This window comes from Vanacampus margaritifer, chromosome 11, assembly GCF_051991255.1.
Source record: "Vanacampus margaritifer isolate UIUO_Vmar chromosome 11, RoL_Vmar_1.0, whole genome shotgun sequence".
NCBI classification, from domain to species: domain Eukaryota; kingdom Metazoa; phylum Chordata; class Actinopteri; order Syngnathiformes; family Syngnathidae; genus Vanacampus; species Vanacampus margaritifer.
In genome coordinates, this window is record NC_135442.1 from 9,749,981 (window position 1) to 9,777,366 (window position 27,386).

The following is a 27,386-nucleotide window of genomic DNA, read 5'->3' on the forward strand; positions in this document are numbered from 1 at the left end:
GCTTAGTTTGTGTTCATTTATTTCTCTTATAATTTCCCCACACTAAATTGGGGATGGTATATTATCGTAACTTTTTTTTTTTTAACAAATTCCGCTACCCTTCTTCATATATGACATAAATAATCCCAAGTGCTCAAGTGTTGGTGGCAAAACAGCAAGGACATCATTTAAAACATTGAATACAGCTGAGTACAGAACAACTTTAATCATAGCTAATTAACACCGGGCAATGTTAGTCCAAACTCCAAGGGGACGTGCTGAGCTCTCTCCAAGAGCTCACTCAGTAGCCGAACCACTGATTTGGAGGATGAAGAGGAAAATGTGAACAATGTCAATATAGAGGGACAGTGCTCCGTAAATGTACTCTTCTGGGCTTAACGCCATTTCGCGGTTTCCGATGAGAAGCTGCGTGTTGTATACTAAAAACTAATAGGGAGGAAATAAAATAGATTTTAGTTATCCTAAAAGAAGAAGCCTCCGCTTGGTCTCACCATAGAACACAGATTAAAGACCCTGTAAAGTGAATTCAGAACTTTGTTTCTAAATAGATTGTACATTTTTGAAGAAAATTGCTAAAACGTGCAGAAACGTGAAACGATGTAGTTCTCAATTGCGCAGTTGTAGCTCTGAATGTTAAATACGTTTTTCACAGATTCAGTTTGCTCTTATATTTTGGGTGTGGCTAGAATGTCCTGGCTTGCATTGTCCCTCCCCCGACATATTTCATTTTCATTACCCTTTATTTGATGCAAAGGTGATGTGCAGTTAACTAACTATGCCTACACCATGACAATGAATATTCTCCTCAGATAGTCTGCTGGCGTGGCCTCTTTAGAGTGCCTCATAGTAGGCTGTGAATGCACAACGTGTGAGGAGAGGTAAGGTTTTTTTTTTTTTTTTTTTTTTAAATGCGACTTGACAGCTAGCATGTGTGGACAGGGTTTTTGTACTGGCAAATACAGTATTTTCTAGCCGCTGGAGGTTGTAAGCAGATATTTTTGCAGATTAAGCGTTGAGCAGCTTCCGAGAGCATAGTAGGATTTATTTATTTATTAATTTTATTTTTTACTGCTTTGAAATACTTGAATTTTTATATAAATATATATATTATTAGGGGTGTCAGGCCAATAAATATATAATAATAATAATTAATCGCATGACTTCAATAGTTAACTCACAATTAATTGCAAATTTTACAGCTGTTCTAAATGTACAATAAAATACATTTTATTAAAAGTTTTCATACTGTTAACATAAAAGTGGGAAAAATGTTAAATAAAAATATGACTGCATCTAATAGTCATTGATACAGTAATTTCTTAATTCATAAAATTGAGTTAAAGTGAAATATATAAATAATAAATAAATAATGTGATATTGATTTGTGTTGCCACTAGATGGCATAATTGCATTTGTAAGACGGTGACAGCTCGGTGCATTTTCCTTCTCATATTAAGAGCGAGCAAATATATGTTATTATTAAATTTATTACTGCTAAATTTTGACGTGGACATTTCTGCTGTGTTGCGACTGGAATTCCCCTAGGACAGGATTTCCAAGTAAGGGGCGGTATATATATGTGTATATGTGTATATATATGTGTATATGTATATATTTTTTTTTATAATTCGTTGACAGGGTTGTAACAACGCTCTTCTCTGTGATGTCACAAATTCAGAAGACATTTGTTTTCACTTTACAGGGACTAATGCATTTTTGCAAACTGAACAACGTGAATCTTGAAGCTCACCAAAGTGTAAACGATGGCTCCGATGGCAGCATAGAGCATATGAAGCCAAGGCACCTGTTTAGTGACATGGGAAAATGGCCTCTGCATGGTTAATTGGTCACACGGTTGCACCCTGCTGAGCGGAAGCTTTCTTCTCTGAGAAACATGAGTAGACAGAATCTTGTATTAAAGAATCCCTTACGTAGTGGAAGGAGAGCACGACGGCAGTCACAGCCCCGATGATGACGAGCAAAATGGCAGCAATACAGAGAAATCCTCCGCAGGAAGTGAAGTCGACCTGCGATGAGAAGCATTTCCAGCGGCAGCATTTGAAGGTGCATACAAATCCGTATTATAATGAGGCATAAACCTTTCGAAGAGTGGATATGGAGTGCTCTATAGCAAAGATGTGACATGTTTTTTCATCTCTTACATCAGACAGAAAGATGGATTCACATCTTTCCCCAAAATCTCATCAATATTTAAAAGGAACACAGGTTCACAGTTGTAATGCGAGACAAAGGCGTTCTTTTACACTGACAACAAAGACTCCGTGTGACAAGCCGCATGCTGCTGAGCCCCACACAGGCATTCTTTTGACTTGCATCTACCTTGGTTTGAAAGCAGAAGACTGTGACAGTTACACAAACTAAGGCTGTTATTCCCATGGCAAGAAAGACCGCTTTTGTTTCGTAATAGCTGGGAAAAGATACATAGAATAGTTAAAACCAAAACATACCTCATTATAATAATGTGTGTATGTGTAAAAATATATATATATATATATTAAAAATCTGCAAACCTTGAAATTGTACCAGACACATAAGACAGGGCGACAGTCTGCAGAAGGAAATTGATACAAATAAGTCATCATTGTTTTTGTTTTTGCCTATAGTTTTGTTAGACAAAAAACACGGTTTCTGATGAATAATCACCAATACAGTACTCACAAACACTCCCAGCAGCACCAGATTCCACGGAAAGCGCCTCCTAGACACAAATCGTAATTAATGTATACAAACTCATAACCAATTGTAGCTTTTAAGGGGTGTACGATACCTTGGCTCTTTGCAGCAGATGAGAATGCAGTAAACAATAAAGTAAACCACTCTACAAAGAGGAAAAACACGGAAATTATTATTTTAAATAAGAATCTGTAAGGATGGACATTTGACTGCAATCCCTTATATTTACCATTGGGACGAATGCTAATTGTACTTTTTAAGAATTTAATAGAATGGGAGACTTCCTGAAAGTTTTGGGATTCTGTTGATGCTGTGCTGTATTGAGCAAAATCACGCGTGCTTTGCAAATGTTTTAATTTCCCATAGAACAGTGGTTCTTTTAACCTGGGTTCGATCGAGGTTTCTGTGAGTCGGTCTCAGGGGTTAGGCAGAGGTCAAGACACACACCTGCCTCAACTGTTTGTTGATGATACACCCGGCTTTGGCTGCAGGTGATCACGCTACATTAATTGGCCTGTGCTGCAGGGAATTTGCTGCACTCGGTAGTCGATGTTGTGTGGGGATTTCTTGACAGAGGTGGGTAGAGTAGCCAAAAATTGTACTCAAGTGTAGTGTTACTTCAAAATATTACCCATGTAAAAGTAAAAAGTAGTCATCAAAAAAAATCACTCAAGTACAAGTAAGAAAGTATTCGCTGAAAATACTCAGGTACTGAGTAACTGCTTGAACATAAAGTCTGATTTATTTTTTTAAACAATGTCATCAGAAAGACAAAAATGCCAGAATTTGCACATAATTTTATGTTTTTGACAAAAGCATCAAATTATGTGCAAATTCTGGCATCCTCAAAACATAAAATAAATAACTTTTTGAGCTCGAACAACAGTACAAGCATGCACAATTCATTCACAAATTATGTAACTCGCTTGATGCTGCTGCCCAGTCTCATCACCATAGGTGGCAGTTTCTTAAAGTGAAAGCACCAAGACGTCATCTTTCAGTTGACCCTTTCGGGTTCCCGCCATGCCTGCCAGTCCTCAACCAGGGCCGCATATCCTGTATATAAGCAATGTGTCCGCGGAAGTCAATCAAGCGGAGCGCTTATGTGGAAAATACGGTAAATCAAATGTATGAATGTGGGGCAGGTAACGACTGTGTAGTGGGGTAGATGCCGTGGACTTTCACACATCTGCTTTGGACAACTGAGACAGACACACTAGTGCACTACACACTCGCACCCGTTGACTGGAACGTGCAACCGAGGGGCACAAAGGCGGAAGTGCAAGAACTGGGACGCGGCACACACGTCGCAAACAGAAAACTGAAACAAAGCTGATGTGCGAAAACCAGGAAGTCGGAAGTCCCGCCTCCTCCGTGGCATATACCCCATATAGCAAAGTAAGAGTAGCCTTACTTCTTCACGCATCTACTATAGTATGAAAATACTCTTAGAAGTACTTTTTTTTTTTTTTTCGAAAGGGTACTGTTATACATTATTAACATTTTAATTCTTTATATTAACCATGTCGAAATGTTTTATAGATGTGAAGTAGTGTTGAACTCAGTATAATTTGACCTTAAGCTGGTACATATTGTTTGGTCTAGAAGTTACTTCTCTGTGCGAAAACACATTTCTGTTCGTGAGAGAGAGCGCACACTTATATAACTATATTACATTAGGAGCTGTTGAGTTCAACTTGTTTGTGAGATTTTTGTTATGGGAAAAAGTACGAGAAGTGCCTTGAAAGTATATTTTGACTAGAGACGAATACAGCTGTATCTGTGTGCTGAGAATTCTGTTTTTCAATCTGTATTTTTCCATTATATACCACATTTACTTATTCATGAGGGGCGGAGTTGGAGACACTGTTCTTGCAAATTGATTGTAATAAAAAGCTGGCTCTTTGAGAGAGGGGGGGCATTATTGATCTAAAACTGTTTGAGTTTTATTCAATGATGTAACGGAGATCTCCGGAATAAATCATCCTGCGCAGGAACTCTGTTCATTTCTTATCTCACAATTTGATTTATTGGACACGCAAAAGTATGGATTTTTAATATACTCCTTCAGTACTCAAGTAAATGTAACTCGTTACTACCCACCTCTATTTCTTGGTTATTGCAACCCCTTCATACTATCTATGTCGAGCAACAACAACAAAAAGTAGTTGGACGAATATGTGCAATTATACGCATGTATAAAGGAACATATGGAGTTCCACAGGGTTCAATTCTGGGGCCTCTGCTGTTTTCATTGTTTCTGCAGCCCCTGGTTTCCATCTCAACCCCTTAAGATTCACTGTTGGCTCAATAATTTTAGAAAACACAACATTGAACTCACTTGCCTCAATTAATAACCACTCAATTCTGATCAATTCACTTGAATACCTTTAGTTTGAATCTCATATCAATTGTGTAACTCACAAGGATGCCCAGTAGATTCCAGGATACCTGATAACAAACATCTTGACTGGATCACTAAAGAAGTGCAGATATAGAGACCACTCAGAAAGAAGACAGTTCATGCCAACCACCAGGGCCTTTGGGCGTGATGTAACATGTCGACACTTACACAAATGTGAAGACTGCCACAACTGAAAATGTGACAGTGAGCTGGGCTGCTAAAATTAGGTACACCTGCCAAACAAGCACACACACAACAGTCAGATTTGAAATATAATACGATAAATTGAACAAATGAGCACACCTACCTTTCTGATAAAAGCATGTCGAACAGATGTACTCTCCCACTGCGTGCTCAGAAAGCCCTCCATTTCTCCTGCAAAGTTGGGAGAAGATAGCATTTATTAGCTTGCACAACAAAAAAAAACGGTGTGCTGTACTACACTCCACGATAACATTTCCTCCTAACTTGGGTTGGTTGCAGGCACTCCGGCGGACAGAGTAGGTATTGTGCCGGGCATCCCGGATGGAGAGAGTCCAGGCGCCGCCCACATGCCGGCCTGGCCCCAGTAGCCAGGAGGGCTGGCGTACATGTCGGGGCCAGGACTGTAGGATGGAGGTGGCGGGTCAACTGAACCAGGCTGCAGCTGCTTGGGGTCATACTTGGGATGTTTCAGTGCATCTTCATAGGATGGAGGAATGTCTATTTTGGATGTCATGCTTGTGTCTTGACACTGTAAAATAAATTCAGAGGTTTGCTTCTATATACATATATATAAATGTTTCAGCATGAAACTTGATGTCAGATTAGTCTTGGCAGCCTCAATGAGGACCTGATGACTTAAAAAAAAGAAAAGAAAAAAAGACCGGTATGGGGCCTGATACCGAACGATCTATAATCGCCCATAACTAAGGTAAGCTGATCTGTTATTGTCATCAGTCACATTCATTAGCGGGATTCTTATTGTGAAACTGCACCTAAAAGCGAACAGCAAAGATTAACCATCTCTCAAAATTTTATATTTGTGTTATCTAGAGTAGTGTTTTTCAACCCTGGTCCTCGGGGCCCACTATCCAGCCTGTTTTCCATGTCTCCTGATTCCAACACAGGTGAGGATCGTTATCTGGCTTCTCCAGAGGTTGCTGATGAACTGTCATTTGAATCAGCTGCGTGTCAAATAGGGAGACGTGGAAAACAGGCTGGATAGTAGGCCCCAAGTTCCAGGGTTGAGAAACGCTGATCTAGAGAGTAGGCAAAGGCGAAAGCTGTATACATTCATGATGAATTTGTACACATTGTGCAAAAGAGTCCTGACCAAATATTAAGCATAACAACAAATATGACGTTCCATACCTGCTTTGTCTGCTGTGTCCTGTACACTCCCGTCTCCTAAATGTGCACCTCGGTCCCCAGTGTCATAGGATATGCGCTTTGTAACTTACACTAGTCAACACTGTGTGTCACATGCCGGATGCTCCTGTTGCACAGGGAAATTCTAATTCTTTTTAAATATATAAATGATGTCAAGGTAAATTTGTGATAATGGCAAATCATAACGTGTAATTCTCTCATGGCACCATATCAACATAAATCGACCTGACATGCTCTGAGGTACAGAATAGAGGTCGTATTATTACCCTACCATGTATTAAAACAAGTATTTTATTAATGTGTTAGTAAATTTTATGTGGTAGGAGTGACGAACAAAACGGATAAAATAACAAGCACTTAGTTCATCGACTCTGCTCCACCTCTAATGAAGACAATCACCAGAGTAAATAAATACATGAAAATAATATGAAAGTAATATTTAAACTGGTCTTAAGTCCAGTTTTTGAGTCGTTGGAGACATTTTAAAAAATAAATTAATTTAAAAAAGACAGAAAGAAGCTTTTTCTTTATTTACGTATGGCGCGTGCCTCTGACGTCATCACGTTTTTCCTAGCTCAGACGTAATGGCGCTTCCTGACTGGCTGCTCCTGATCACTGTCGCAGCATCATTCGTCTCGCTATGTTTATTTGTTCGCTTCAAGCGCACGGGACAGCTTCTTTGGAGGAAACTATTTAACAAAATAATGGCTCGCACGGAAAAGCCATTATTCAGAATAGCGTACGTTTGTTGTCACTTCAACTACAATAATGTACCGTGGTGTTGAGTGTTCGTCTGGTTGTTTCGCTTTAGCGGAGCAACATCTAGCGTTAGCTCCGTGGCCATTTAACATTACATTCAATTCTTAATTCTATCATTTAAAGTTCATCGCAGCCGCTAGTCAGAGATGCTAAGTCACTCTATGTTAGTGTTGTATTCATTTTAAAGTCAACCAACCGAATGTCCAACAGTATTCTTGTCAGTCCAGTATGTACCGTAAATGTAATGAATATTTAGAACAGCTTATCATCATCCGGATAATGATAATGATAATGATATTGACCCAATTTTCAACTGAGTTATTATGTAATATGTTTTAAATTAAGATGTCAACATTTAGTTATTTGTCCATACACCCAGCTCTAATATATATGTTTTAAATGTTTCTATTTAATTATTTGTCCTTACACCCAGCTCTAATATATCTGTTTTAAATGTTTGTTTTATCAGGTACACACTATACACCAAGACCAGTCTTGGCTACATGTTTTATAAGAGGCAGATGAGGAAAGCCCGGGAACGCTACCCAACTGGACACTCTATAGTTCTGCCTGTGCAATTTAGTGGTATGTCAAGGATTGTCTACATGCTTGCATGTTTCATTTAGATTCAGGGGTTGATTTTCTTTGCATGTTCTCCCTTTGCTTGTATGGGGTTTCTTCCCTAAAACATGCATGTTAGGTACATCGTGTGCAGCTGTGTGTGTGAATGATTGTACTGTATGCGTGAGTGTACCCCATCTCTCACCCTAAGTCAGCTGGGATAGGCTCCAGCTTATGTGACCCAAATGATGGTATGTGCTTAGGAAAATGAATTGCTCGATATGTCTAACAATAGATGATCGTGTTATAAGTGTACATTTTGTCCTCTACCCACCGACAGGTATGAAAATCATTCCCATCCCTGTCCTGTCCGACAACTACAGCTATCTCATAATTGACACCAACTTTGGCGTTGCGGCGGTTGTAGATCCGGCAGACCCTCAAATTGTTCAGGTGACTGCTTCTGAGGTTTTGTATGATGTGAACACACTTCTGTGCAGAAAGAAGCATCACCTTACCATTTTAAATGTTTTTGTTGCAACAATTTAATGGCAGCACGCTTAGATACTGAAACTCGTCTTCAAGGATGCAAGATGGCACAGACCCATTTAGGCACTAGTTGCTAAGCTACCAAACAGAAAGTAGCTTGGTGCCAAGAAAATGCTTAGATTGAAGATCTTTAAAAAAAAAAAATTTTTTTTTAAACATTTATTTTATTTTATTTATTTTTTTATTTTTTTTAAGCATGCAATGAGTATTCATCAACGGGATGTCATATGATTATTTCCAGTGACAGCCGCCCGACTGGAATGAGCCAAACTGTGGCTACCGCTAATGCTAGTTCAACTACAGCTTCAAATAATTTGCTAGCCAGTATAACATCTTTAATATCGATCTTTTAGGCTGTGCTCAAGGAGGAGGGAGTGAGGCTAGAAGCCATCCTCTGTACACACAAGCATTGGTGAGTATGTCCATTTTTTTTTTTTTTAGCAATGCACTGTATAAACAACAAACCCAGTGGATAAAATGTATTGTGTAAGTGCAAAATAATTATGTCTGCGACTACAAAAAGTTTCATTCAAATTTTTCTTCAACGTGCGTGTCCATCAAGTGTACACTGTCAAGCGTGATAGTTTTACCACCCCAGTGAGCTTCAAATATATCAAGTTTGACCAAATATGCTTGCTCTCCACAAATCAACTAGACAAATTAAAGGGAATTGTCGAGTCAAATCACCACATACACTTGCCACTGTCATCTTGTGTTTTATACAGGGATCACAGTGGGGGAAACAAATTGCTGAAAAGGCTTCATAGCTCATGTAGAGTTTATGGAAACGCGGCTGATAACATTCCTGGCCTGACACAGTAAGTTCCAGCTTGCTCAATATAGCACACCACATGAACAGATCGCACGCACGGAGACCTCCGCGTAGGCACACACCACATAACGGTTGACTTCACAGTGAGTTATTGTGCTCTGATCAACTGCACTTGATAAAGTTGACAATTAATGTCATCTTTTTCTCCTCTGAATAAATGGATCATTTTCAGCCTTTCTATTTTAGTGGTATCTGCTTCCCATTTAATGCGCTGAATAGTCAATTTATTTCCACTCTCTTATCCAAAGTGCCAAGTATGATATAATATCATCCCTGGTTTTTGTGTAATTGTTTTGTGTCTGTGTGTGTGTTTTTAGCCCGTTGTCAAACAAGGACTCGGTAACAGTCGGGTGTTTGCACTTCAAGGCCCTCTTTACGCCAGGACACACAGTGGGCCACATGATCTACCTGCTGGATGGCCAGCCACTTGGCGCTCCATCAAGTCTTTTCTCTGGTGATCTGGTCTTCCTCTCAGGATGTGGTAAGTAGGCCTGAAATGATTCAGCATCATCATTTCATTGCAAAAAGGTAGAAAAAAGCTAAATTATTAAATTATAACTATTTTCCATATGGACAAAATACGAGCATATCAGCAAAATACGTGCTTTTAGTATATTTCATTTTTGATCAATATATCTTAATGTATAAAAGATCAACTATCCTAACCCAACAACACAATAGCCACGTACTATTTTTTTTCCCACTGCGAAGAGCTTGCTGGTATAAAAACTAACATTCATGGACGGCACATAAAGTTGAACAAGAAAACAACAATAAGTGCAAGAACTGTGCATTTTTTCCCCACAAAAATCAACTCTCATAAATGTTAATATTATTGAGGTTCTATGTTTGTCCTTCATATCATTCCAGTTCTGCAAAAAAAAATATTGGATCAACTCACAAAAGTTCAGTTTGAGTCAATTATGATTTTTCCCGATTCGATTCACTTCACTTCAATCCAATATTGATTAATTATGAAGCATCAATTCTTCTTAAATGTTAAGGACATGATAACAAGTCCACAAATATTCAGTTCTGAATACAATTTTGCAGAAGCAGGAACTGGTTAAATGATTTAGTTTATGAATAAAATGAACATGTGTTATAGTCACTTAAGTTTTACACAAACATTGACATCAGCATGGATAACATTAAAACTTTTTCGTAATTCAAATTCAATAATTGTAAATATGAATTAAAAAGATTCTGAATTGTCTCAAAGTGCAATAAGTCAGGTCTTTCATAAACGCAAGAACATTCTTTTAAATTCACGTGAACAGTAAATTTCAAGAAAACAGTATGATACAAAAAAAATGCCTTTAAAATTCTATTTTCTAAAGAATTTATGGGAAAAGGAGATAAAATAATTGCTTCCTGGTTTTATGAATCGATATCCAGCCCTAGTTGTAATATAGGGCAGTACAAGAGCCAGGAAAAGTGCAACTAAAACATGTCTGCCATCTAGTGGTGAATGGTGATATTGCAACGCAAACTAACATGGGTCTTTAAAAAGAGACAAGAAATGCGATAAAGTGGCAAACGTGGATCTCCTCTTAACTTTTTAGTCTCATCCGCTGTCCCTGTCCTCCCCAATGAGGTCCTCCTCTCCACCACGGCCCACGAACACCCTCTCCAGATAAATGTAATGAAAACAAAAACAAACTACTTGCGTCAAGTGTAGTTCTGTTGTTTGCAGGGAGGATGTTTGAGGGCAGTGCCACAACAATGCTGTCATCGCTCGACACTGTTTGCTCCTTAAATGATGATACTCTTCTATGGCCTGGTAGGAAGCTTGCTGGCACACACACACACACACACACACACACACACACACACACACACACACACACACACACGTCAATGTTAATGTGTTGTGGATGTGCACTAACGTGATTTGTAGTCATGGCAAAGCTGCAATTATTCCACAATTGCTGTCAATTCCACGGCGGGAGTGTGCACTTGAGTGTTATTATGCTGTTAGCTAATGCTTGTTTTTCTCGGGGCCACGTGAACGCTTGCACGCTGCTCGCCCCTCAGGTCACGAGTATGCCATGGGCAATCTGCTGTTCGCTGCTGAGGTGGAGCCACGCAATGCGGCCATGGAAAACAAATATCAGTGGGTGCTGGAGCAGCGAGGCCAGAAGCGGTGCACGGTGAGAATGATGCATCACCGCTCCGGTCATGCTGCCCAAAGATTTCTATTTTCTAGATGCCGGTAGGAAGGCCTTATCAGCTACTAGTGTGTCAGGGCTGGTTGTTGTCACACATCCTCATTGCACGATACAATCTGCACAGCTAAGAAAAGAGTTTGTCCGCATATGTGTGTTTTATAAGTCGTGTATGTGCATGCTTGGTAAAGGAAAGTATTGGGCATTCAAGAATTTTTAATTGTTTGGAGCTGATTATTAATCTCATTTGGAGATTAATCGTTTTAACTCATTCACTGCCATTGACGGCTATAAACGTGAAAAATTCATTTGAGCTATTTCTATTAGTTTAACATTTTTTTCCACTTGTTAACAAGAGTATGAAAGCCGAGATTTTTTTTTTATTGTACATTTAGAACAGAAATAAAATTTCTGATGAATCGCTGATTAATAAAAAAATTATCGCCTAACACCCCTAGTTTTTTAATAATCTTTTTTTATTTTTATTAATCAACTCAAGTAATCATTTGGAGCCATTTTTTTATTTATTTAAAATTGTCCAAATCCTCTGATTTCAGCATATCAACTGTAATTAACTGATTTCTGTAGTCCTTCATTAAAGAAGAAAAGATTATTAAAAATTTGTGGCGTCAGGCGATTAAAATTTTTACTCTCATGACTTCACTAGTTAACTCACGATTAATCGCAGATTTTATATCTATTCTAAATGTACAATATATTTTTTCCTAGGGTTTCATACTCTTGTTAACAAGAGGAAAACATGTTAAACTAATAGAAATAGTTCAAATGAATTTTTGACGACTATAGCCGTCAATGGCAGTGAATGAGTTAATATGAAATATTGTTAACTCTATCTCCCAACTTGGACCTTTGTAGTTGATTTGAAAAAAATACTAAGACTCACTGTTTTAAAGCATTGAATACAAAAGTATTCTTACGTACAGCCTTCATCTTGAAGATGACAGACAGAATAAAGTAACTTGAAATTCTTGACGATCACAAAAGGCTGAATAGACCTCAAGTACACCATAAAACAAAACAAGACAAGTTTAAAAACGTCTTACAGGCACAATGAACAGTAAGAGCCCCCTTGAACGTTAGCCGTGCTAAAACGATACGGCTCCAAACATCACTTGACATTTGAAATTACACTGAAGTACTTCAGGCAGTGCTCATTTTTAAATGCAATCAATTCAGATGCTCTTGAATCAAATCAAACGGTATTTATATTGCTCTTTTCATACATTTAAAAATTCAACACATGTTGGAAACATCAACAAATACATAAAGAAAAAGCCACCCCTCCCATCCTCACATGTAAGGAGCCAAGTGAGGGGAGGGAAAAAAACGTGCGAGCCATCCACACCGGTGCTACCGCCCACAACCACTAGGTGCCGCCACAGAGACCAGTGAAACCAGCGTCACTTGTGTACAACTGCTGTAAATGATTAGAGTACATAAAGGTAATAATATTCGGCCTGATGCTTTTGGACAATGTTTGAAGGGACAAAGTAGCACAGCCCTTAAAGTAATTTGAAGTTGTTCCTGACTTAAAGTATATTACGTTGTCTTGAGTCTACTCAATGAAATCCTCTCCTTGCTTTTTCAGTGTCCCTCAACTATTGGAGATGAAAAGGCGTACAATCCGTTCCTGCGCAGCCACTTTACAGATCTCCACACGACGCTGGGACTCAAGCAGCTGGAGGACGAGGACTGGACTCAGTTCCGGGCTCGCGTGCTGGAGGAGCTCCGCAAACGCAAAGACCAGTACAACAGAAGATGATCATAAGAGCTGAAGTCAGGAAGTAGAGCACTGGATGTAAGCCAAAGATAGGCTGAGCTTTGCATTTATGTTCTTTTCACATCAACTGGCATCATGATCACGATATCATTATTTAATAATAATAGCAATTGTCACATTCCTATAAGTATATTGTTTATGAACATGTCACTTTGCACACATGTACAGTATGTATACATTGTAGGTACAACCAGATTAGCCTGTAGAAAAGGCTTTACAAGGAAAAGTTCTATAGCGCTGTGTTTCCTGCACAACCTTAGTCATAAAACAAACAAATTATCTTCTTCCTCTTATCCCTAAGCTTGTGTTATACAGCATGAGGTACGTTTAAGATACATGTGGCTTTAGTATTAGTTACTGCATATTAGTATTTCCCACAGGACTGATCAAATCCAAGTGTTTTTCCTCCTTTTTTTTAAAAAAAAAATGGAATTTTACATTGGAATTTATTTTCAAATTTCGATAACTGCATTAATTTAATGAGAAAATAATTAATGCCAACATTTTACTCATGAAGCAATTGAAAATGAGTGGTGGGCCTCAGCACTTCTCATGCATTTGACTGTATATTGTGAGCTACCTGGAATTTTATGAGAGTAGTTTAAATAATTAGATTTTTCTTGTCTTGGAGCTATGAAATTTATATGGTACGTATTGTTTTGAAATGAGGATAAAGGAAAAGTGACTGATGTTTGCACTCGACTTGCATTGTCAAATTTTGGGGGGAAGAACCTTAATCATATACAGTATTGTATATATGATGGTTCATTGTACTGTGACACAAATGGCCTCAATAAATAATAAATAAATAAATAAGCTCTATCTTTCGCAATAAACATTTCAGTTGACTCTTTCATAAAGATAATATAATGCAGCGTGTATCTGTGGGGATGGGAAAGAAGAAACCTGGAAGATATGAAAGCTCTTCAGATTCCGTAGAAGTTAAAAACCAAAGCAGAATGTCCCCTGGTGACTGTTGACTAAAATGTTATTCTGGCTGTTTGATGCTGTTGCACATCTGATTTGCATATGTTTGAGTTCAGAACACTACCGCACGGGAAACAGTTTGACTTAAGGTTATGTTTTAATGAGGAAATATTCAAGTAAACTTTTCCATTGGAAGTGTGTTGAAGCTGTTTGTTGCTTTTTGTGAGCTTCCTAGCCTGACAGCTGATTTATTTTTCGCCACTTCACCCCCACTCAACACAAATAACAAATAGGAGATATCCTTTTCTTTCACACATGACAACACCACACTGTGAAATGGCAATGCTACAAGAACAACATAATATATAACGATTTTGTTGTATAACTTAAACTACAGTAGAATGAGCATTGCAGCAGTAAAACACTTTTAAATTTGATATTGGGCTGGAATAATCCTGTTGCAGATGAATACATACATGATTGAATTAGTTCATGGTGGGGGAGCGTTTATTCTCTGCGTGGGCTTGGAACCATGTTGAAAATAATCAAATGTTCTTTTGATTAATCATATAAAACTTCAAATTAAGGGACTGTGTCCTAGTCACATTTGAAAACAGACACTAAAAAAAAAAACATTTTGTTCCTCATCAGCACTCGTTTAAAACATCGTGTCATCCAGTAATTACAATATAAGAGTTTCTGTTTTTATTTTATTTATTTATTTTATGCTATTTTATTTTATCTATTTAGCTATTCATGTCATGCAAACATCCGCTCCTTGTTTTACACGTGATGCAACGTCACGTTTGTATGCGGAAGTAGACATCAGTGGAGTAGCACCAGCGAACGTTCGCCACTGTTTTGGGGCAAAATCAAATCCAAGCTTGCTGCTCAAAATGCTGAAAGCGGTTATTTTAATAGGGGGGCCTCAGAAAGGTGAGAATAACTCAGTGTCTTGTCTGTAGAGTATGCCAGTGATTTACCGGGAGTTAAAATGCCAATGCTAAAACTCAATGCTACCGTAAGTTGTAAGGTTATATTTAGCTGACGTGGCGCAACACAAGCAACTATAATTACTACAACATGTAAATATTAATTTTATGACGACTCCAGGTACACAACACAAGGGGTTTTATGTTGGTAATGTGTGAGTTTAAATAATAACTGGTATCAATAATACGAGGCACCTGCTAGTTTACTTTACTGTAATTAACTGTTATACGATTAATACAGTCAGTAAAAGACTAGTAACATGGAAACAGTGATACAATACATAATTTAATAAAGTAGCAATATAATGCAGTTAAGGCATTGTTTATTTTATATTTCCACAGTACGTGTAATAATCGTTTGTCAGTAATTTTAACACGACTTATGTTAATTTGACCATTTTTAGTTTCCCTCCAAAAGTCATTTCACCTATCCCACTCCCTATTCATTGTAATTTTAATGGGAAAATGTATCATGTATGACAGCAAGTTCAGTTTCTTTTTTTTTTCAAGTTCAGTTTCTAACCGGTGCGCTATTATGTCGCAGTGCTGAACGTTTACCTGAATATTTAACCCATTTTTACCTCGACAATTCAAAACATTCTCAGGTGTGCTAATAAAATGTCCTCTGCATACTTTTTGTCAAAATACTCCAAGGAATCACCCCCAAAGAATCATAGCACACACCCTATTATTTGCCCTGCTTAAATCAGCCCGTTTTAAGGGGGTGACCATGTCTCATGCAAATAAGGGACTGTATTCGACTAGGCCGGAGCAAAAATAGCTACATGTTGACTGTACATGTTACCCCCAGGAAGACAGCATGTATAGAATTTTCTCATTGATTCAGCACTTCATTACTGACTCAGCGCTTCATCACAAATCTGCGTAATTACACTTGTCAATTTGTGCATAGATTGGTGTACTTCGGGCATGCGGTGGACACATTGTTAAACACAAACTCCAACCACGGTTAAATAGCAGTACTGAAGGGCTCTGTCACAAATTGACACTTTTTCAGAATTAGGCAGATCAGGAAAGATTTCCTTGGTTGTTTAATTTCTCATTTGGTGGTGACTGGGTAGGTACTCTAGAGACTGAATGTTTTATATGCAAGCCAATAATGTAATTCTGTGTGCTATGTTATTTTGCAGGCACGAGGTTTAGGCCACTCTCATTTGAAGTTCCCAAACCTTTGTTTCCAGTAGCTGGTGTACCCATGCTGCAGCATCACATCGAAGCATGTGCCAAGGTGATGCCGTTGCCAAGTTTATGGCAAATTGTAGGAAGCTTTGTAACTGTCAGTTAACAATTTTTTTGTGTCCCCCCCCAAAAAAAAAGTTACCAAATATGAAGGAGATACTGCTCATCGGGTTTTACCAGCCTAATGAAGAGCTGACCAGATTCATTTTTAATGCTCAGCAGGAGTTCAACATTTCCATCAGGTAAACAGGAAGTAAAATCGCAACACTGGTTTAGCTATTTGTTAAATTACTTTAATAACGCCAAAAGCAACAGGTAGGAAGAGCACCTTGTTTATGCTGATGTTTTTTGATTATCCAACTGAAGTTTTTGCAGAGAGCATGTAAAATAAATCCCCGTCTCAACATGATGGCATTCCCTTAAACACAGGTGCTGCCTTGCATCTGTATTGGTACAAATGCTACCTCATTACATTGTTTGTGTCGTTCATAATGAACCGCGAACGGGAAAAATGAAGGCCAATGTTAGAGAGTATAGAGACGACTGTCACAAATAAGAAACGGTGACAAAGATGGGATTCGAACCCACGGGCAGTGCACAATGGATCATTCATCCTTCAGCTTCTCAAAACAGTCATACTAACCGCAGCTTGGCTTTTCCTGTGCACTGCAGGTATTTGCAAGAATATGCAGCCCTGGGTACTGGAGGGGGCATCTATCACTTCAGAGATCAAATCATCGCTGGTGGCCCCCAGGCTTTCTTTGTTCTTAATGCAGATGTGTGCGCAAACTTTCCTCTGACAGAGATGCTCAGCTTCCAGAAAGAACACGGAGAACCAAACAGCTTTGTGATACTCGGAACAACAGTGAGTTATCACGATTGACAGTTGTTTGTCTTTTATAGAACTTTTTTGGTCCGGGCTATTATGTAATATTGTGTGAGTTCCTTCCTTGTATTGTGTTAGTATTTGTTTATCCTGAAAGATTTTAAACTTCTATATTCACACTGTTGTTTCCTTCCTCAGGCAAATAGAAAACAATCCCTGAATTATGGCTGTATAGTTGCAAATGAGGAAACAAATGAGGTATGTACTTATTTCCATACATACTTTCCCACTCATCATTGTTTATGCTAAAAAAACGATAACAGTTCATCTGTTTGATCGTCAGGTGCTGCATTACGTGGAAAAGCCGAGCACATTTGTGAGTGACATAATCAACTGTGGCATCTACCTCTTTAATCCTGAGATCTTCCAGCACATTGGAACAGTCTTCCAGAAGAATCAACAAGACATGCTGCAGTGAGTTGGGGGGAAATGCCTGTCAGGGATCCGTGTGCGTGTGCGTGCTTTATGATTTTGGTTGTCTTCATTTGTCTCTTTTTCCTTCCTCCCCCATCTATGATTTTGTGTTTACCCCCACACAATCATCAGTTTTCCATATGATGGGTAAGTTGGTACATGTCAACTGCACGGTGTGGTTATAGAGCACTAATAGTTTGGTGTGAGTTACCTAGCAACAATGGCTGAGTTTGCGTAGGATGCTGATGTGATTGTTGCCCACACCTTTCTTTCTCTGTCCTATTTAAAAAAAAAAAAAAAATACAGTACAGGTATAAGCCATTAGACGGAAAACATTGACCAACAGAGGGACACACAATAGGAAGTCTGCCGGTTTGCCAAAATGATGCCCTGGTTCTCAGATGAAAAAAAAAGGAAAAACTGTTTTCCTTTGGCTTGTCCTTGACAACCACCAGATTCAGACATTTTGAACAGTTTTGACAATTTATGATTATTAGCATTTTCCAAGCAGATCCAGGAGGGAAAATGCTCAAACTTGCCCCGATGATGAATGTGTAGAACCCGCTTAAGACGGAAGTTGTATCTAAAACATGATGCACTCATACTTGTTTTATTTAGCTGGCTCTCGCATTGTCATGTTGATGTGACCCCGCGGGAAAATTCAGCAGCTCACACATAAGCATGCGTTGATTGTCATTTCTCTTTTTTTTTTCTCCTTTTTCCGCACTTTGTACTATTGCACTGTGAAGTTGGAAAATATTTGCATGAGGACAATCCTGCACATGGTCAAATTATAACTTGGTTGGTGAACCTGAGAAAGTAAACATTTGTTTTTGAATGTGGTGCTGGGGAAAAAAACCTTCCTTTTACAGTCTCATCCTAAACAATAGTCACAATCAAATTGGGGGAAAAAACACATGGGATTATTTTTGGAGTTTTGAGTTCACACTTTTTTATTTGTTGGTGTTTTTGTGTGCTAGATGTTGTACCCTAAGGTTTTAAAGCCTTTCAGACAATAGCCAAGCTATACTGGCTACATTCCACCTAAATAAGGATTAGCACCAAATCAGCACAATTTCTGATCATAGAACTTGGAAGTAATGAAAGTGGATGCAGGGCAAAATCTCCCAGGGATGACTTTGCCTCGAACCATACCTCCCCTTTTGGTAAATCTCCCATTATGGGTGGAATCCTTAAACATGTTCCTTTCATCAATATTTAACACTCTGTTTCATCTAGCGGCTCTCACAATACACTTTTAGAGAGATACTGATTAGTATGGAGAGCCATCCACTCAAGGTTTTGATCAAATGTAGGATCGGCTTTAGCTTGAACCCCGAGCTGACAAGTGATGTGTTTTAACTCTAATCGTGCTTGCATTCACTTCTGAGTACTGCTTTGGAGAGCGTTTGATGAGTTTTTGTTTGGCTTTTCAGGTTATCGGCCAAGTGACTGCATATATAAAACATCAGATTTAGATTGAAGAGCTATTTTAAAAAAGATAATATCATGCAAGATTTTTGAGTGGTTTCATTGTGCTCTCAAAAAATGATACACTGTATTTCACACCGATAGATAGACTGATGGGTTGGCATTTTCTGCAAAATCAGTGAGCGACTGAAATGTCTTAATTTGCCCTATCAATCAATGACGCCTCTTTTATTGACTCCACGAAATATGACATTACACGTTATATTTAATGTTTATCGGCGGTTTTGGGAGTTTTCAGGTTTAATTACCGGCCCACACCCCCAAAAAAACAAAAAAAAAAACAAACTCATCCTAACTCTTTGACTGCCAAAAACGTTTAATAACGTTTAGTAAAATCCAAATGAGGGCTGCCAAAAACGTTAAAAGACGTTAACTACGTTTTTTTGTTTTTTGTTTTGGGTGGGTGGGGCGGTTTGAGGAAAGCCTTGGCCAGCTGTGCTGATGAAAGATGAGAGTTCAATCTTTCATTTGGTAGCATGTGTGTTTCCATAGTCCAAACACAAAATTTTCTGTGGACCTTGAAAGATCAGTCAAAATGCTTAAATCAGCTGGCACCCACAGCATCCCTTTTCTGAAAACGGTTGGCAGTCAAAGAGTTAATATTTGGACTCAACTAATCATAATTGATAACTACTTAGTTTGTGCGGGTATTTTGTCACCCCACAGGCTTCAGTTGCGTTTCATCATGCAATAAAAGTGCACAGCCACTTCTATCCTGAGATCTGAGGATAAAGTCAAGTTTTTGTCCCTGGCAGGGAGGAGACGAACAATGGCTGGCACAGAGCAGAAGCCATCAGGCTGGAGCAGGACATTTTCACCGCCCTAGCTGGACAGGGCAAACTCTACGTTTATAAAACACTTCGTTTCTGGAGCCAGATTAAATCAGCAGGGTGAGTGAAAAAGAGGAACGTCAGGTTGTCGGTTTCTAGTATTTGCTGATTGAGCATATGACCCTTTTGAACACCACTGACTTTGAATCTAACTGGTAACGTGTTTGATATTATTCTGATCCCCCCCCTTCTCAGATCTGCAATTTATGCAAGCCGATTGTACCTCAACCAGTATAACAAAACTCATCCTGAAAGGCTGGCCTCAAATAAAGTAGGAGGCCCAAAAATAAGTGGTACGACTCATGTCTCTGTTGCGTCATTGCTTTCAAGCATTGCACTGACCCAAACTCTTTAAAATGGCCTATTTTGTTCTCTAGGTAATGTCTATATTCATCCTACTGCCAACATTGACCCCACTGCTGTGGTAAGTATCATTCAGCATTATTATGATATGAATGCACAAGCACTCCCATGTTGAGGACAGATTGAACGAAAGCAGTAACTGCAACTATGTGCTCGGTTTTCAACATGCAGTTGGGCCCTAATGTCTCCATTGGTACTGGAGTTACTATTGGTGCTGGGGTTAGAGTGCGTGAATCCATTATCCTACATGGTGCAACTCTTCAGGTAAGTTTGATGTCATTAAAGAACATGTTTTTTTTTTTACTGTTATAAGTAGAGGTAAAAATGAGTGGCGTTAAGTTCCTTTAACGCCACAAATTTTTTTAATGCGCGATTAATGACCACCCCTTACTTGGAATGCCCGTACTGGGGGAATAATATAATAATAATGCATATATTTGTGGAGTTAGGGGTCAAGTTGTATTTTACAAATTTAAAAATGTGCAGAATTTCACAAGTTACTTCATGTTAAAGATTAGATAGCTCTTAATATGAAAAGAAAAATGCACTTAGCTATCACCAATGTCTTGCAAACGCAATTATGCCATCTAGAGGCAGAAAAATTACTTCAACACATCAATATCACACTCGTTTTTTACAGTACAGTACATCTTATTAATTTTAACTCAATTTTATGAATTATTATGAAATTACTGCATCAATGACTAAAAGATGCAACCCTATTTCTCTTAGTTTAGCATTTTTTTCCACTTTTATGTTAACAGGAGTATGAAAACTTTACATTTAGAACAGATATCACATTTGTGATTAATTGTGAGTTAACTATTGAAGTTATGGAATTAATTACAATTAAAAATTTTAATCACCTGACCGCTCTAGTTATAAGTTCACGAGAGAGAACTTGAGTGATACGGATCAGAGACTATTGTTGCGTGTGTTACTAACTAACACTATGCAAATGACATCTTCAGGCATTTTTTCTGCTTCGTGCAAATGGGATTTTGTTTTTAAAATGTCTGTATGTGAAACCTTTCAAAACAGCAATGCTAGATCATTTTCGTGTACGTAAAGAGATCACCCCTCAAAGCCGTTATAACACAAACCCTGTTTAACTGCCTTGATTTGACAATCGGTTTTGACAACTTTGCAAGTTTTGTCATCATTATGTAACTGACTTTCCACACAAAGCAAAGCACTTGTCACAAGTGCTGAGAACACAAACGCAAGCAAGCAGCTCATGGCAGGCAAGCAACGAAGAATGTCCCTTTTCACACAATAACAAAAATGCCGATAGGCCAAAGAGAATAATAATAGCAGAGCACAGCACTTACTGTACATGAAGACACAAGCAGACAGGGGAGCTATATCGACTAATGACGGAACACAATCGGTATAAGACATGAGGGAGCCCTGCAGACGAAAGTAATTACAAACAATGATGAACACAAATTCAAATGACAATGCACTAATATTCACCTCAGAACTAGAAACTATTGTCTTTGAGTGAAAGTACTGAAGTGAAAGCCTCCTCCTTGTCCAATGACGTCACTTAAAATGTTCAGGCTGCTATCATTTCTCCCATTTATAATGGATGGATTCAATTTGTTTTGCCTACAAAATGGTTTAGAATTCAATGATTGATGATTTGTGTCCTCCAGGACCATTGCTGTGTCCTCCACAGCATCGTAGGATGGGATAGCACAATTGGCAAATGGGCACGAGTAGAAGGAACTCCCAGTGACCCAAATCCCAACGACCCATACGCAAAGATTGACAGCGAGACCCTCTTCAGAGAAGGAAAACTCACGCCATCCATTACCATTCTTGGTAATATTTCCTCATATTTGATTTGTTCATTTATTGTTTCACATTGCTTGTATTTAAACTGGTCATTATAATTCCACGCATATTTTTACATCCACCCCGCAGGTTGTAATGTGTCCATTCCCAGAGAGGTGATAATCCTCAACTCTATTGTCCTGCCACACAAAGACCTCAACCGCAGCTTCAAGAACCAAATTATTCTCTAGCTAATCTTGCGCACGCCGTATTTCCTCACGGTGTCAGAGGGATCCACACTTACCCACCTTTTGAGTTACTGTATATAAGATGTCAGGAGTGAAGATATGGGACATTCATTAAGCTGTTTTGAAAGATAGATTTTTATGTGTTTGTCCTCAAGGCTTTATGCATCATTGGGTGTCAGCGGTATTAAAGAAAGAGCAATCATACATGTTGATTCACCTTGAAAAGTGCTGTCAGAGGCCAAAGTTATTAACTTTACCAAACTGTTAAATTACCGGCAGAGCAAGAGTAATATATTTGGTGGATGTTAATACGATGTTAAAAAGAGTTTTATAGGTGAGCGCATTATGTTTCCCCAAGGACAAACCTGGGAGCCCGGTGCGAGAACAGTAATTGTAAGCGAATAAAAATTACTGACTGTAGGTAAAAATTAGAGGTGATTATTTTGGTGGCGCTTTTGATTAAAACCTTTTAACGTATTAAGTGCCAGTAAAAACTGACTACCAGCAAAATAAATCAGTGACATGATATTGAAATTGCAATCAAGTAGTGCGGTATTTTTTTTTTCTTCCATAGCATAGCAGGGGGCGCAGACTGCTTGAGTGTTCATAAAATCAACAGCACATGGTTAAGTTGAACATTTGCAATCACTCGTGGAACTGTACGCCATATTAGCATTTACTTAATAAACTCTTCAGCCTTCGTGATCACTTCTGCACTTTAGTTTCAATTATGGCGGCATTAGGGAGAAATGTAAATTGAGATAGTGGAGCTTTGGCGTCAGCTTTACTTGCAAATTCACTTGCCGTAGTGCATCAAAGGGGATTCAGTGAAAGTGGCTCTACATTAAAATGATGCGGGTTTTCCAACAAGTAGTGTTTCTTGGAGTTGTGCGACTGGTGAGACTTGCACTCAAACACTTTTTGTTAAATGTGCTTCTTTTGAGGGCCAATGTTACAAAGAAATTAGTTGGCAAAAACTTTTGATGTACTCTTTTCGTGAGTATCTTCCCCCCTCACCCCCGACACTAAATTTGTTTTTCTTCTCGACAATGGAAATACTCACAGTCATTTCAGGGAAGGACATCCCGTCAAACACAATCATGTCAGTAAAAATAATTCTGAAGCGCTGCACTTCAGAACCTTGCAGGTGGAAGTGTCTCAAAGGCGGAGTAACTGAGGGCTCATTTGAAACATCCATCCATTTTCGATAGCACTCGGTGAGCTGGAGCTCGCATTAACATTTAAAGTAAACGTATAGCAACTGATCCCTTATGATAATAGTAAAGCAATATAAGTAATTGTTAAAAAAAAAAGAAGCAAAAAGCAAATGTAACATCATCTTGAGCTTTCTAATAGCCAAAACATACACAACAAGACTCTGTAATCTAGCTCTTTCCTGACAATCCTAAAAGGAGCCATTTTTTTCACCGTAAGAAGTTAATTTTGTCCAGAATTAATTTGAAAACGTCATTATTTTTCATGTGCAATTAATACCTTTAAAAACTAAATTTTCACTTGCTGTCGACTGACGATGACATGACACACCTGAGGAAGTAGGTAACGACCAATCATAGCTCACCTGTTTTCTGCTTTTGGTCAGAAAACTGAGCCATGATTGGTCGTTACCTGTTTCATCAAGTGATGTCATCTTCAGTCGACAGCAAGTGAAAAAAATCTTTTTTAAAGTTATCACATTAATTATAGACGAAATATATTCTTAATGTTGAAAATGGTTCAATGAGTCATGTATCCCTTTACAGTCGTGGTATATTTTTTCAACATACTTCTTTTACACCAATTGCTACTTTTTGGTGCGTTTGGTGCAATCTTGTAATGTACATTGCGTTTTTTTTTTTCAGCAAATAGCTAAGTATAGGTTCCACGGGGGGAGAAAAGTGTAGTTGAATTTGTGAGTAAGGAACTGCAAGTAGGCCTCCCGCCGAAACTGGAAATGTTACAAATCCCTTGTTTAATGTACTATTAAGAAATTGTCAACGTAAAATAAAATACTGTTGGAATCTAAACTGTTTAGTATATTTGTAACGTGCATGTTATTTCTTCCTGATCCAGACAATACATCCTGACGTATTCCTCAATCTGCATGAGTGAGAGGCAATATACCGAGTGAGTGCAAATTTAATTATATACAGTTTACAGTTAAAACTTTTTTTTTATTAAACTATAAAGGCAGCATGATTGTTTAATATTCTACCGCTTAGTTCTGATGTTCAGGTGGAATCTGGGATTGTGTGGTTGTTTGCATGCTCGTCCTGGCATTGCCAGAGTTTTCGCCGGGTGTTTCCTCCACATTCCAAAAACATGCATACTAAAAGTTCATTGCTGATTCTTGATTGTTTCTAGGTGTGAATGTGAGTATGAATGTCTATGTGCTTGTGGTGACCAGTCCAGTGTGTGTTCCTCCTCCGCCTGTAAGAAGTGGAGGGAGGATTGCCGGTGCAACTTGCACATCCACTTTTAATATCATCATTGTATACTAAGTGGCCTTGATGAAAACAAGTCAGTCACCTGTTAATTCATTGTGATTCCTGTTTTTTTCACCTCGGATGAAATAGCAAAAAAGAAAAAGAAACTTTTCATGTATAATGTTCTGTGAGTCCCCCCCCCCCTCACAGTTCTTAATGTTATTTTCCGTCTTGACAATGGAAATGCTCGCAGTAATTTCAGGAAAGGACAATGTGTCAAACACAATCATGTCAGTAAAATAGTTCCGAAGCACTGCACTTGAGAACCTTGCAGGTGAAAGTGTCTCAACGGGGAATCAATGAGGGCTCATGTGCAATCGTTGCATCCATCCATTTTGTATAGTGCTTGTCTTCATTAGGGTTGGAGGTGAGCTGGAGTCTACCCCAGCTGACCTTGGGAAAGCCACGGAGTATGCAAACCATCATGATAATAATAATGATGGGGGAAAAAAACTACTTAATTACTAAAGAAACATCACTGAGTGTCTAATGTGCCATTAAGGAATGTTCAATACATTAACAGCAATACGGTTGAAAACTAAAATGCTTAGTTTGTAATAGATATTGTAGTTCCAGAGAATAGGTCCTTACTTGCTACCCACATGTAATAATAATTTAATTTAGTAGTATGCATCTAAAGTTCATTCCTACCTGCTGTACCTGTGCATTTGCAGGGGTGTCAAACATATGGCCCGCGGGCCGGATTGGGCCCGCAACAAGTTTTTTTTTGATTTTGTAAAGTTAAAAAGAAAAAAAGAGTAATGTCGGACTAATTAATCAGCCGGCCACAATCAAAGCATATCAATTCTTATTTTCACAAGCAATGCAACTTGTACACGGAATTGCTCTGGATGTCGTTATTTTACATGCAATTTTTTTCTTTTCTTTTTTTTCCGCCAGAATTTTTTTTTTACATGCAATTTAAAGTTAGTTTGTCTATTTAAAAAATAAAAATGTAGACCAACATAAATCAAACACAAACGTGCTGAATAAGAGACACATTCAACTCCACATGTGAAAAGGATTAACACCCTTAGAACTTCATTAACGGCACCACACAATGCATTCTGTGAACAATATACAGGTATAAGCAAAATAGGTAGATATAAAATGCCCGGAACTCATTAGGCAAAATGTTGCCGTGCTTCATTTGCATTTGTGTTATTTTTAGGGACAATATATTTACAGTCGCGCCCCACAATTTAGGACTGGCCCGTAAATAGCGAAAATCTGTGTATAATTATAAATAATACCGATCTGGCCCCCATGTGGCCCCTGAGCTAATATGAGTTTGACACCCCTTTATATACAGTAAATCAATAGAGTTTGATTAATACCTCTTGGCAATGACCATCAGAATGTGTTATCTGCAGAGTTTACAGTAGTTAAACTTAAAAGTAGTTGGTATATTTCTGACATCTGCAGTTTCTGCGATTATGTTTGCATATGAAAGAATAAAATAGCTGCCACTTCAGAAGTCCACTTGTGCAATCCATAAACAAGTCCTCTCATACGAGCACTTGCCCTCAGGCGCTGAGGAAAGGAGATGGAAAGTTGTCAGAACAAGACCCGTGGGGAAGGAGATCAGCATAATAATGTTTATTTTCTACTGTACCCCCTTCAAATAGAAGGAGAATGTGCAAAACTGTTTACTGCTGAGATACATCTAACATTAAGATTAACAAAGGCGGCAAATTAATAGTGGATTAGTAATTATTGTTTTTCTTATCGCATGATAATGGCATAATTGCAAATGCGTTTTGCGGCAAGCACATCTGTTAAGTGATAAGAATAATTGGCTGCGATCCCAGTGGAAAATCCAAATGAAAGGACTAAGAAAAAGAAAAAAACTGTTTCAGTCTCAGTGGATGTTGTTTGTTTCCCAGCTGTGTTTGCTCGCACGTACACGTGAGCATGTGTAGGGCTGGCACAAGAGGCCTGTTGGACTATGGGCGACGGTCCAGGGATGTTTCCACCTGAGAAGACAGGTGGAGGGTCTGCATGAGCGTAAAGTGAGAGGAAGATGCCTAACAGAAGCCTAAAGGGCTGACAAATGAGCTGTCAAATCGGAACTGACATCTCCGAGTCACATGGTGAGGAAAAATAGCATTTGGCTGTCGGGCATTGCCAGTGAATGCTAATGTTTTGCTAAACTGCACCGTGAAATATTAAAGTGTGCCAGTTCCCTCTTTCCCCCGAACAGGTGTGAAGCAGGTGGTTTTGTGGTTCTCAAACTTTGCATTTCTGACTTACGACTTTGACAAATTCAATGCGTAAAGCTCCCTCAAGAGACGGAAGATGAATTAGTCTGGAAACTATGAAGTTAAGTTGCATTAATGCGGCAAACACGGCGGCACGTTATCAGGACCGTTGTGTTGTTATCAGCAGTTATGCCTGCTCCTTCTAATGAGATTCAATATAAAAGCTGAATCAAACGTTTTGATTATGTTGATTTTTGATTGACAGTGTCAGATATTTAGTGTTGTGGTAGTAAATGTGTGGAAGTGTGTGGCATTAACACTCTTTGATATGATGCAGTGTAGTTCTCTACTTAAAAGTCAGTTAAAATAAAAGTTTCGTTAACCCTGCCAAATTATTATATATATATATATTTTTTTAAATGCAAGTAGCCTA

The 27,386-nt window shown here is 38.5% G+C and overlaps 3 protein-coding genes across 5 annotated transcripts; 2 read left to right on the forward strand and 1 right to left on the reverse strand.

Annotated features, from left to right (window-relative positions):
* Positions 1-186: 186 nt before the first annotated feature.
* LOC144060245 (protein lifeguard 3) lies at positions 187-7,142 on the reverse strand. Its single transcript, XM_077579594.1, has 12 exons — positions 6,452-7,142; positions 5,567-5,831; positions 5,406-5,473; positions 5,267-5,331; positions 5,119-5,172; positions 2,789-2,839; positions 2,680-2,719; positions 2,532-2,569; positions 2,341-2,428; positions 1,932-2,027; positions 1,751-1,804; positions 187-426 (listed from the first exon to the last, which is right to left on the reverse strand). The coding sequence occupies exons 2-12, from the start codon at positions 5,814-5,816 to the stop codon at positions 277-279; spliced, it is 954 nt and encodes a 317-aa protein (XP_077435720.1). The 5' UTR covers positions 5,817-5,831; positions 6,452-7,142; the 3' UTR covers positions 187-276.
* Positions 7,019-14,271, forward strand: pnkd (PNKD metallo-beta-lactamase domain containing). The gene is made up of 9 exons (XM_077579593.1): positions 7,019-7,208; positions 7,698-7,813; positions 8,130-8,242; positions 8,692-8,750; positions 9,064-9,156; positions 9,488-9,651; positions 10,867-10,953; positions 11,208-11,323; positions 12,948-14,271. Exons 1-9 carry the CDS (start codon positions 7,054-7,056, stop codon positions 13,119-13,121), a joined length of 1,077 nt encoding a protein of 358 aa, XP_077435719.1. The 5' UTR covers positions 7,019-7,053; the 3' UTR covers positions 13,122-14,271.
* Positions 14,272-14,858: 587 nt separating this feature from the next.
* Positions 14,859-27,328, forward strand: gmppaa (GDP-mannose pyrophosphorylase Aa). Of its 3 annotated transcripts, XM_077579661.1 has the most exons (14): positions 14,859-15,002; positions 16,210-16,307; positions 16,397-16,500; positions 16,931-17,123; positions 17,283-17,342; positions 17,428-17,558; positions 17,691-17,705; positions 19,805-19,939; positions 20,075-20,172; positions 20,257-20,303; positions 20,414-20,506; positions 21,901-22,069; positions 24,340-24,393; positions 26,639-27,328. In XM_077579661.1, the coding sequence occupies exons 1-13, from the start codon at positions 14,963-14,965 to the stop codon at positions 24,351-24,353; spliced, it is 1,197 nt and encodes a 398-aa protein (XP_077435787.1). In that variant the 5' UTR covers positions 14,859-14,962; the 3' UTR covers positions 24,354-24,393; positions 26,639-27,328. The 3 variants fall into 3 exon arrangements, with proteins under 3 accessions (XP_077435787.1, XP_077435785.1, XP_077435786.1); XM_077579659.1 differs by lacking the exons at positions 24,340-24,393; positions 26,639-27,328 and adding an exon at positions 22,172-24,293; XM_077579660.1 differs by lacking the exons at positions 17,691-17,705; positions 24,340-24,393; positions 26,639-27,328 and adding an exon at positions 22,172-24,293.
* The last annotated feature ends 58 nt before the right edge of the window (positions 27,329-27,386 follow it).

Coding starts and splice junctions, on each gene's coding strand:
- LOC144060245 (XM_077579594.1), bottom strand. CDS start 5,816: ATGACATCCAAAATAGACATTCCTCCATCCTATGAAGATGCACTGAAA. Junction 5,332..5,405: donor GACATGCTTTTATCAGAAAG/GTAGGTGTGCTC, acceptor CTTGTTTGGCAG/GTGTACCTAATTTTAGCAGC. Junction 2,028..2,340: donor TCTTCTGCTTTCAAACCAAG/GTAGATGCAAGT, acceptor TTCTCATCGCAG/GTCGACTTCACTTCCTGCGG.
- pnkd (XM_077579593.1), top strand. CDS start 7,054: ATGGCGCTTCCTGACTGGCTGCTCCTGATCACTGTCGCAGCATCATTC. Junction 7,814..8,129: donor TCTGCCTGTGCAATTTAGTG/GTATGTCAAGGA, acceptor ACCCACCGACAG/GTATGAAAATCATTCCCATC. Junction 9,652..10,866: donor GGTCTTCCTCTCAGGATGTG/GTAAGTAGGCCT, acceptor TGTTGTTTGCAG/GGAGGATGTTTGAGGGCAGT.
- gmppaa (XM_077579659.1), top strand. CDS start 14,963: ATGCTGAAAGCGGTTATTTTAATAGGGGGGCCTCAGAAAG. Junction 15,003..16,209: donor AATAGGGGGGCCTCAGAAAG/GTGAGAATAACT, acceptor GTTATTTTGCAG/GCACGAGGTTTAGGCCACTC. Junction 16,308..16,396: donor ACATCGAAGCATGTGCCAAG/GTGATGCCGTTG, acceptor CCAAAAAAAAAG/TTACCAAATATGAAGGAGAT.